Source organism: Neoarius graeffei, chromosome 14 (genome assembly GCF_027579695.1).
Source record: "Neoarius graeffei isolate fNeoGra1 chromosome 14, fNeoGra1.pri, whole genome shotgun sequence".
Lineage (NCBI taxonomy): Eukaryota > Metazoa > Chordata > Actinopteri > Siluriformes > Ariidae > Neoarius > Neoarius graeffei.
Window position 1 is genome coordinate 9505270 of NC_083582.1, and position 10947 is coordinate 9516216.

The 10947-nt window shown below is 40.4% G+C and overlaps 1 protein-coding gene across 2 annotated transcripts; it reads left to right on the forward strand.

The window, feature by feature from the left end:
• Nucleotides 1-614: 614 nt before the first annotated feature.
• LOC132897948 (uncharacterized) lies at nt 615-4444 on the forward strand. Of its 2 annotated transcripts, none has more exons than XM_060939249.1 (5): nt 615-954; nt 2403-2447; nt 3145-3459; nt 3588-3902; nt 4193-4444. In XM_060939249.1, exons 1-5 carry the CDS (start codon nt 747-749, stop codon nt 4333-4335), a joined length of 1026 nt encoding a protein of 341 aa, XP_060795232.1. In that variant the 5' UTR covers nt 615-746; the 3' UTR covers nt 4336-4444. The 2 variants fall into 2 exon arrangements, with proteins under 2 accessions (XP_060795232.1, XP_060795233.1); XM_060939250.1 differs by having other exon boundaries at nt 615-755.
• Nucleotides 4445-10947: the final 6503 nt, after the last annotated feature.

Consider the following 10947-nt stretch of genomic DNA (forward strand, 5'->3'; position numbering starts at 1 on the left):
CACAGCCATCAAATGGCTTATCAACAATACCCTGCATAAACATCCATTTTACAACAGTTTCCCCACAAACATTATTATTTTATTAGTTCGCAAAACACCCCTCAAAACTTGGTTTTGCCCGTACTCATGCTCACGTCATGACGGCGCGCAAGCCATTTAAACCCTCCCCAAACAAATGCCGACTGGGTTAAACCCCTTAGAAAAGACGGACAAGACAGAAAAAAAAAAATTCCCTAGACAGCTCAAATAAGTAAGTGTATGTTTATTTTAATGAGTTATGATTTTACCGCGGTAGGAAAAAGACGCGAGTTTAATTGTATTTGCATGCGGTGTGTGTTGCTACTAAAGTCAGGTGTTCACTCCTACTGTAGTAACTAACTGGGATAGGTAGGGATCCCAGACGTCCGCTATTTAGCGGAATTCCGCTATTTTTTTTAGGCAAAGTGTTTGTTTTTTTTTAAATCTTTTGTATATCCGTTAAAAATATGTTTAAGTAAAATGACCAGCAGGATAAGTTCTGATTTGGTTTGTTTGTTCTCGTTGACATTCGGGAAGTTAAATTGACGTAAATACCGCGAGACTGTACGCGATAGAATGAGAAAACAATATGGCTGCGCCTATTTGCTAGAAAACGTGTTTTAACTTCGTTCGTGCTTTTGTTTCTAATGCGTTGAATTTAATTCAGTATGTCGTGGAACGCGTAGTTGCGCTTAGCCAGAGAGGAAGTTGAATCCAAGAAGAGATGAATGAATGTGGTGAATACAGAACTTGAAACAACAGCTCATGCGAACAGAGTAGCCAAGAAACTCTCCAAAACAGCACTGCAGGAGCATCAGAAAGAGCAGAAGGAAAGCTCAGAGAAACAAAAGCAGAGAAAACTGGAGGAAAGATTACAGAATGCACCCCAGAAAAGAGCATTAAACTCCTCTGCAGTGAAACCTTTCAAAAAGAGAGGTTTAAATCAAATATCTCCAGTATTTGCTGTACATATATCTAATATTACTGAGTCATTGATTTCTGCTCATATTCATGATTTTTGAAAAATGAATGTGGTTTATATTAGACTAGTGTTGACATTAACTTGAAACAAAAAAAAAATAAATGAGATGAACTATGGATACTATTGTTATTATAACAATCAGTGGAATATTTAGGCACGTATATTCTTCAAAGCTACATTTTCATCTAATTTTTATAAATTTTTTTCCCACGTGTCATAGATTACAAAATATGGCATCAAATAGATACACATTGTTAAATTCTGTTGCTTTTCTATGTTAAATCTATGTAAAAAAAAAATGTTCTATAGCATCTTTAAATGTTAAAATCTCAACAGCTTCAGGGGGCTTTGCCTGCTGTATCCCCAAAGTGCTTGCAGCCCCCTTGACCCACGCTGATAGTTTCTTATGGCCCTTTTCCACTACCCTTTTTCAGCTCACTTCAGCCCGACACGGCTCGCGTTTCGACTACCAAAGAACAGCACGACTCGGCTCGCTTCAGCCCTGCTTAGCCCCTAAAACTCGCACTGTTTTGGAGTGGGGCTGAAGCGAGCCGAGTGAGGCTGGGGGCGTGAGCAGACACTCCCCTGTGCACTGATTGGTGAGGAGGAGTGTCCTCACATGCCCACACACGCCCCGCGAGCACGCTGGGATCTGTAAACACCGTAAACCCGGAAGAAGAATAATTACGAATTACGAGAATTTCTGAAGCCTTATGCGCCTCGCCTCATCTATACGCTCTTGCCAGTATCTGTTGGCGTTGTCGGTGACAACAAGCCACAGCACCAAGACCAGCAACACTAACGACTCCATGTCCTCCATGTTTATTGTTTACTATCCGGGTCGTGAGACTACCGCTTAAAAGCTCACTGTCACTGTTTGCGCTGCTTAACGACATCACGTGACGCCCACCCACTTTCGCTAACTCCACCCAATGTGTCCACCCACTTCCAGCCAGCACGGTTCAGTGTGGTTGTAGTCGAAATGCAACTCAAACAGCCCCACTCAGCCCGACTCAGCCGCGTTTGTAGTGGAAAAGCGGCAATACATTCCTCTATTTTTTTTCAATTACTGCTGGGATCCCTGGATAGGGAAAACAGACTTGAAGAGGAGCTAGACCGAGCCCTTGGTCACATTTGGGGAGTTTTTTTTTTAAATTGTTTTATTAAATAGCATTAACACTTAACAAGTCCAAACAGCCACAAACTCGCTTTGCTGCTGTGAAATAAATGTATAATGTAATAAATCTTTATTTTACTGTGTTTTTTAAAAACACTCCATTAACTCATAGAACATTAGCCATAAAGTTTAAAGGGGAAAGTATAATGGTGATGAAATCACGTGTGAAAAAAACATAATTATAATTATTGATGTTGGTTTCTCGCATTGTGGGTCTGTTTTCAGATAACACCATGAATACAGTTTTAAACCCTGCTTTCCCGGCGCTTGGTAAGTAGCGGGACATTTAAAATATCATTCTATTACCTTTTTATGGAGTATTTGTGCGCATGCGCAAGCTCCTGTTTTCTCTGTACATGCAATGATGTGAGAACTTGAGCAATTGTGACTACAAACAAACAGTAAAGATGATAATCGATATTTATCCCACAGAAACTGTGAGGACTGAGCTTATATAATGCTTAATGCACAGAATAGTCCATAATATTATCAGAAATTAAAATGAATTAATAGAAAAGTTGATTAAATCACATAAACTCCAAAAGATGAATGAAGGCGCTCAAAACTTCTGTTCTGTATGTTCAGTTCCATCACTTTATATTTCCATAAAATTCGGTGATTTATCTGTTTTCCTGAAGTGCAGACGGAGTGACCACAATTCTCCTGTGATGGTCAGAAACCGTTCATGAGACATTAGACGAGAGTTTTGGAAAAGGATTAAAGAAAATGTACTGTTATGGGTTTTATTTAAATGCTGCCATGCTGGGGTGTAACAGGGGCACAAGTTCTCACTAAACTGGAAAGTGGGGCTCATGGGGGGTAAAGATTGAATGTGTTTGCCATGTTGTGTCCAGATGGTTTCCAAAAGAGTAAACTAAAACACAGATCAGTAATGGACAGGAAATTCGTCTGACTTGATTGTGTCATGTTCAAAATCTCTATTCTAATTTGTTCTCTGATCTGTTAGTTTCCGTGTTGATGCTGCAGTGCCAAGCCTTCATCTTCAGAGAAATCACAGTGAATGACCCCGTGACCTTCCCGTGTACCTGCTCTGGAAATTGCCCAGTGGTCCAGTGGACCCGCTTCATTCCCAGCGAAGCCGTCATTGCTGAAAGCCGGATGTGTCACGGTAAACAGTACGATGAGAGATTTTCAGTATCAGGAAATGCCAGCAGAGGAAATTTCTCCCTGACGATCAGTTCAGTAGCCTACAATGATGCCGGCTCCTACAGGTGCAGCTGTAATAGAAACCCAGTTGCTGAAGTAAAGCTGAAAGTTATCGGTAAGTGCCTGATGTCATCAGCAGAAAACTGTCATTCTTAAGGTGTCTAGTAAAGTGTGATCCTACACACAGGAGTAGCTCTTACAGAAAAGCACAGTCATACAGCTGAACTTGTTTCTGCTTGACAGTTCCGACAGTTATAAAGGCTTTCGAGAGGGAGAATGTCACCCTCCCGTGCTACGGAAACACTCAGCACAATGTTCAAGATGTCACATGGAAGAAAGATGGACAAAAGGTTCTGCTGTACACCCCGGCAAACAGATCAGTGACGACTGCTGAAGCATCAGAAAGCAGATTGATGATGTCCATAAAAGGCTTTCTAGATGGTTGTCTCTCTCTTCACATCAGTTCAGTTCATCTGTCTGATGCAGGATTATATCAGTGTCTCCTCCATGATGAGTCTCAGGACGGAGACCCAGAAGCTGTTTTACTGAAGGTAGAAGGTCAGTATCCCTTATTCTAATGTGACTTAAAACACTTGAAAACTGAAAGGTCATGGTTTTGTTCGTAGTGACTGAGCTGCTGAGTGAACGTTCCAGTGGAGTTTGAGTTTTTTATTTGAAAATGCAGTCCCACTTTGTACTGATGTATAGTCAGTCTCCATGCATGTCAGGTAGCGTGTGAAAGGATAAACTGACAGACAAATGCCTTTTAGTGTTGAGTCACACAGTTTCTCAGCCTACAGCTTTGGAAATTTCTGAATAATTTTTTTTTTTTTTTTTTTTTTAACCAGGGCGACAACAATTATCAACCACCAACAGCAATGAAGTTTCAGTCCTGTGTGTGTTTCTAGGATGCATCATCTTGGTTGGCATCATTGGATTAATTGTTTACGTTGTCAGAAGACGCTTCAGGAAATCCAGATCAGGAGTTTAACACACAGGACAGCATTAAAACCAAAGCTCTAAGAGGGATTCCAGTCCATGAACAATTCATCAGTAGACAGAGATGTGGCACATATTCTATTTTATAAATACAACCCCAATTCCAAAAAAATTGGGACAAAGTACAAATTGTAAATAAAAATGGAATGCAATGATGTGGAAGTTTCAAAATTCCATATTTTATTCAGAATAGAACAGAGATGACATATCAAATGTTTAAACTGAGAAAATGTATCATTTAAAGAGGAAAAACTAGGTGATTTTAAATTTAATGACAACACATCTCAAAGTTGGGACAAGGCCATGTTGACCACTGTGAGACATGCCCTTTTCTCTTTACAACAGTCTGTAAACGTCTGGGGACTGAGGAGACAAGTTGCTCAAGTTTAGGGATAGGAATGTTAACCCATTCTTGTCTAATGTAGGATTCTAGTTGCTCAACTGTTAGGTCTTTTTTTTTTTTTTTTTTTTTTGTCGTATCTTCCGTTTTATGATGCGCCAAATGTTTTCTATGGGTGAAAGATCTGGACTGCAGGCTGGCCAGTTCAGTACCCGGACCCTTCTACGCAGCCATGATGCTGTAATTGATGCAGTATGTGGTTTGGCATTGTCGTGTTGGAAAATGCAAGGTCTTCCCTGAAAGAGACGTCGTCTGGATGGGAGCATATGTTGCATTAACATGAGTCATGTTAATGACCTATTGACAATTGACCTAATGAGTTGCAATTTGGTCCTCCAGCTGTTCCTTTTTTGTACCTTTAACTTTTCCAGCCTCTTATTGCCCCTGTCCCAACTTTTTTGAGATGTGTTGCTGTCATGAAATTTCAAATGAGCCAATATTTGGCATGAAATTTCAAAATGTCTCACTTTCGACATTTGATGTTGTCTATATTCTATTGTGAATACAATCAGTTTTTGAGATTTGTAAATGATTGCATTCCGTTTTTATTTACAATTTGTACTTTGTACCAACTTTTTTGGAATCAGGGTTGTATAAACAAAGTTAAAATTTGATGCCAAAAAAAATGGATCTCAGGCAAGCTGGAGCCTATCCCAGCTGACTACGGGCGAAAGGCGGGGTACACCCTGGACAAGTCGCCAGGTAGTGAAGTTTATATTCATCAAATTAACTTTGATTGGAAAACAGTGTGGTTTGTGTGTAGCTGTGTGCGCGCATCATTAAGACTTCACTTGCCAGCTAATGCTTCGCTTTGAGAGCTCTGGGCGCTGCTGTAGCACTTCTCCTTAGTGGTGTCAACAATAATCGATTCGGTAATGCATCGCAATGCGGGGCATGAACGATTCAGCATCGATTCGGCAACATGCCAGATCGATTCAGCGTATTTTAAAAAAAAAAAAACTTCCGTGGGCATTTCCGGAGCAACATCACAGACATGCGCAGTCTGTAGCTGCACGCCAGTCGAGAGAGCACTAGCTTAGCAAGATGGCTGAGGCGGAGGAAGAGGACTGCGAGAGACGGGTTATTATTAACGCACCCAAAGCTTGGAAAGCTGACATCTGGGCACATTTTGGATTCTACGAGATTGATGGGAAAGTAGACAAGACCTACGTGGTGTGTAAACAATGCCACACCAAAATCAACGGGTCAGCCAAGATCAGATGGACCTTATAGGTTCCAAAATAACAAAAAACCCAAGGTTACCCAAAATGGTCAAAACTGATATTACGGGCTTGAACATATTGGGGTCCCATGCCTAAAATTTCATGTAGCATTCTCTTTCCGTTTTGAAAATATACCTCATTCTGCTAGGTTGTTGACGTTACGGACAATACATTAAAAGAGAGAACGGGATAGATCCACTTAAAACACCTCAAAAGCAAATGTTGATGGGGCAACGAACTGTTATGCCGTAAAGTGCCCTGTCGAATGTTACAATTGAGTATAGTTGCATATATTTGCTGGGTCTTCTAGTTATGGAACACGTTATCAGGGACCCCGATATTAGACAGAGAAACACAATTTCACAACACTTTATTAAAGCTCCAATTATTGGGCTCACAAAACATTTTATGCATAGTATCGGCTTATTGTACTAGTTCCTTAATTGACAGTTGGTTGTCCTTTCCATCAAAGATTACATAGCTTATATACTTGTTGAACAATGTTACACATAACGTTACGGACACTACACAATGTGTCTTGGGTTATTCCCAAAGTCACAACATGGGACGTGTTTCAGAGAAATGTTTTTAGTACAATTAGTCATGACACACTGCATCTACTACACATTACACCTTAACGAATTATTAAAAAACAAGGGTGACTACTCAGACATTGCATCATGCAGCAGGGCGAAACCTACCGGGTAATACTAGTATATCAATATCAACACAGGATCAACACCACATGTTATACATACTTAAACGCGCTTTTGGAAAATACTAGTAATTGTAATACCTCTCTAGAGAGGTCACTTATGTGAGCAGCCACCTCTTATGAAAGGCCACATTTGGCTGTCTCACGGATGCATTTGGACCTCTCGTGAACAACCACCTCATTTATAAGGCCACTTTTGGCCAGCAATAGGGGAGGCCACTCAAACGAGGTTCAACTGTACATGAATAGCCGTCTCAAACAAGTGTTAAGCACATTATGTAAAAAGTTATTAACAAGCCAGGGCTGTATCTTGAATGGTCAAAATATGTCTTGGTAACATCTTGATTATAATAATTTAGTGTTCAAATAGTTGGCCTGTGGGATCTTAATTCAATCAATTACAACTTTGAGAGAAGAATATGATTAATTTGAGTCATTCTCACATGAAGGTTTCATTTAAATTTGTCAAGAAGTCTCAATTAACTGGCTTTACCAAAATATCAATTTGGCGTTACGGACACTACATATTGCAAATATATCTATTAATATAACAGACGTATGAATATGTAACTAGAGCCCTACATGAGGCCAACAGGACCAATGCATGTCAATCGCCAAAAATGGTAAAAAAATTCTGCAGCATTCTGTTACAGCAAGACCGTTACGGACACTACAGAAAACAACGGAAATGACACGCAAAATCTTTGGCATGTGAATTTTGCAAACATATGCCCCCAGTAACAAGGTTTTTGTATCAAATCATATCACACTACATAAAATGTCTGTATTTAATTTAAAGTGTTTATTAAAATGCATTAAATAAGATTTCTCAGGCCATTTTCAACTTTGCAGTGACAAAGAAGAAAAATTGGGTTCAGCACCCCCCATTGACAACTATTGTGAAAGATTTCATTTTTATCGGAATTCCGTGATTCAGCTGTCAATTTGTTCCTCAAAAATCTGCTGATTTACTAAAACAGTTAGTGTTTGACAAATTATTGCCAAGTTTAAAGGAACAGTCCACCGTACTTCCATAATGAAATATGCTCTTCTCTGAATTGAGACGAGCTGCTCCGTACCTCTCCGAGCTTTGCGCGACCTCCCAGTCAGTCAGATGCGCTGTCACTCCTGTTAGCAATGTAGCTAGGCTCAGCATGGCCAATGGTATTTTTTGGGGCTGTAGTTCAATGTGACCAAACTCTTCCCCGTTTTTCCTGTTTACATAGGTTTATATGACCAGTGACATGAAACAAGTTCAGTTCCACAAATTGAAACGTAGCGATTTTCTATGCTATGGAAAGTCCGCACTATAATGACCGGCGTACTAACACCTTCTGCGCGCTTTGGCAGCGCATTGATACGGAGCTCAGATATCAATGTGCTGCCGAAGCGCGCAGAAGGTGTTAGTACGCCGGTCATTATAGTGCGGACTTTCCATAGCATAGAAAATCGCTACGTTTCAATTTGTGTAACTGAACTTGTTTCATGTCACTGGTCATATAAACCTATGTAAACAGGAAAAACGTGGAAGCGTTTGGTTGCATCTAACTACAGCCCCAAAAAATACCATTGGCCATGCTGAGCCTAGCTACATTGCTAACAGGAGTAACAGCGCGTCTGACTGGGAGGTCGCGCAAAGCTCGGAGAGGTACGGAGCAGCTCGTCTCAATTCAGATAAGAGCATATTTCATTATGGATGTACGGTGGACTGTTCCTGTAAGCAGCAATGATGCATTCTGGGGTATTAAATCTAATGAACATGCGTTACATGGTGAAAATGTGCAATACGAAGAGTTTGTCTGATTAAAAAAAAACTGAAACATGGATTCAGTGGTGGTAAATTATGATCTGGCTTTGAAACGTCATACATTGGCAATGATGGTCTACCATTACAACAAATGAAATGGTTTAATAAACATAAATAGAAGGCTGTTACATAGTGTTACATGATCTCAAACAAGTAGGTACATCTGATTGTGGCTGACCTGCAAACACGTAGGAAATACATGAGAGGGTGTTCTCCACAGCAGGAGATGTAATCTCAGCCAAACGAAGTGTTCTCAAACCAGAACATGTTGATCAGCTTGTGTTCTTGCACAAGAACCTGGAAATGCCCAAATGCTGAAGTTATATTCCAACTTGCCATACATTTCCTCATGTTGAAATCGATTATTATTGCTTTAAGCTGCTGTTGCACTTGAATATTTACTTTATTTTTTTTTATTGCTGGGAAGTTGTTACTGATTTTGATGTGCAAGTTGTTTGCAGGGGTGGCACGGTGGTGTAGTGGTTAGCGCTGTTGCCTCACAGCAAGAAGGTCCGGGTTCGAGCCCCGTGGCCGGCGAGGGCCTTTCTGTGCGGAGTTTGCATGTTCTCCCCGTGTCCGCGTGGGTTTCCTCCGGGTGCTCCGGTTTCCCGCACGGTCCAAAGACATGCAGGTTAGGTTAACTGGTGACTAAATTGAGCGTAGGTGTGAATGTGAGTGTGAATGGTTGTCTGTGTCTATGTGTCAGCCCTGTGATGACCTTGAGACTTGTCCAGGGTGTACCCCGCCTTTCGCCCGTAGTCAGCTGGGATAGGCTCCAGCTTGCCTGCGACCCTGTAGAAGGATAAAGCGGCTAGAGATAATGAGATGAGAATGAAGTTGTTTGCACAAATTTTGTAGTAGGCAGGCCTACACATTTTAGTTTTGGTTTACATTACAGTTTATGATGTTTTGTTTTATGCAACGGATTCCCAGATCGGTTTAACATCTCAGGTACTTGGTATTGCCATAACGATGCACTTCAATTTTTTCTTGAATATTTTATTGACTATTTTTATTGCTGGGTGGTTGTTAAAATACGGTGACTGTTATTACTGAGTTTGCACAGGAGTTCAGGTGCCCTGTGTGAAAGGCTGCTACTTTACTGTGTGTAAAAAAAAAAAAATCTGGTCTCATTCAAAGCACTAAAAAGCTAGCCTGGGCCCGCCCATCCTGAGCATGACGCAACATGAGGGCCTGTTCCAAGCTTTGAAGTCGCGTTAGCCAGGCTACTAAAAAGCTGTAATTTTTTTTTTTCATATCTGAAACTGTATAACATTCAATTTTATTTTGTTTAAAACAGGAGTGATGCACACAACAGCCAATAAAATGTTGTTCAGTACTACTGAAATGACTACTGAAATATCTGCCTTGCTTTCAGTAAAATTTTAACACGTCACAATGCATCGTAGAATCGGATTGAATCGAGTCGTTACCCTCCGAATCGTAATCGAATTGAATCATGAGGGCTGTGCCAATGCACACCCCTACTTCTCCTTCCTCTAGTCTGTCACCATTTAGAGGAAAATATAATTATTGCCTAATTTAAAACACAATCTCAAGTGCTGCCATGTAAAACCAGATTAATATATGTTACTGCTCCTGGAATTCATAATAAAAAAAATGCCAGACCTACAGTCTTGTAAAGTACGATGAGATTGTAGGGGGTCCGGAGTAATCGGACTAACCAGAAATTGCAAATCAACAGCCTTTAGCCACATTTCAGCAGCTGATCAGCTGTTGCTGAATATTGGACCGCATACTTGCCAACCCTCCCGATTTCAGCGTGAGGCTCCTGATTTTAGCCTCTGCCTCCCGATCATATTTGTTAAAAACTGGATAATCTCCCGGTTTTGGGAAATCCCTACCGCCAAGTTAAAAATACTCCCAATTATATCCAATCAGAATCGTATGAGAAACACTGCTGACGTCAGCTGATTTTTAACCAACCAACGAACAGAACGACAGTCACTTCCGTAATGTAGAATTCACCCAGGCTGTCTAACATTTTTTACAAGCAGTCATTCATCATGGCCACTAAACCCAATACCACATGGTAAAAATATGAATGCAGATACCAGGTTGCATGGGAGAATGAATTTCCATGGATAAGCAAATGTTCGACCAGCCAGTTACACATTTTAAGGTAAAGATCCCTTAAATCAGAATATAATGGACATTTGAGTGTGAAATTAAACTAGTCTTCCATTCCATTTCAGAAACAAACTGTACAACTAAAGTGTTTAGTGAAATTCTGCATGACAGAGAATGTTTGGTGAGTGTATTTGAATAGTGTGGGAGTGTCTTCGTGCTATTTTGAATTTGTTTGAAAGTTTTAAGTGAATTATCTGGAAAGTGATTGATTTTGATGGAGTTTTGAGGTTTTAAGTGAAAGATTACTAGTGAGTGTATTTTGCTAGGGCGTAATTTTGGGTAGGGACGTGTCCCTACCAATATTCAGC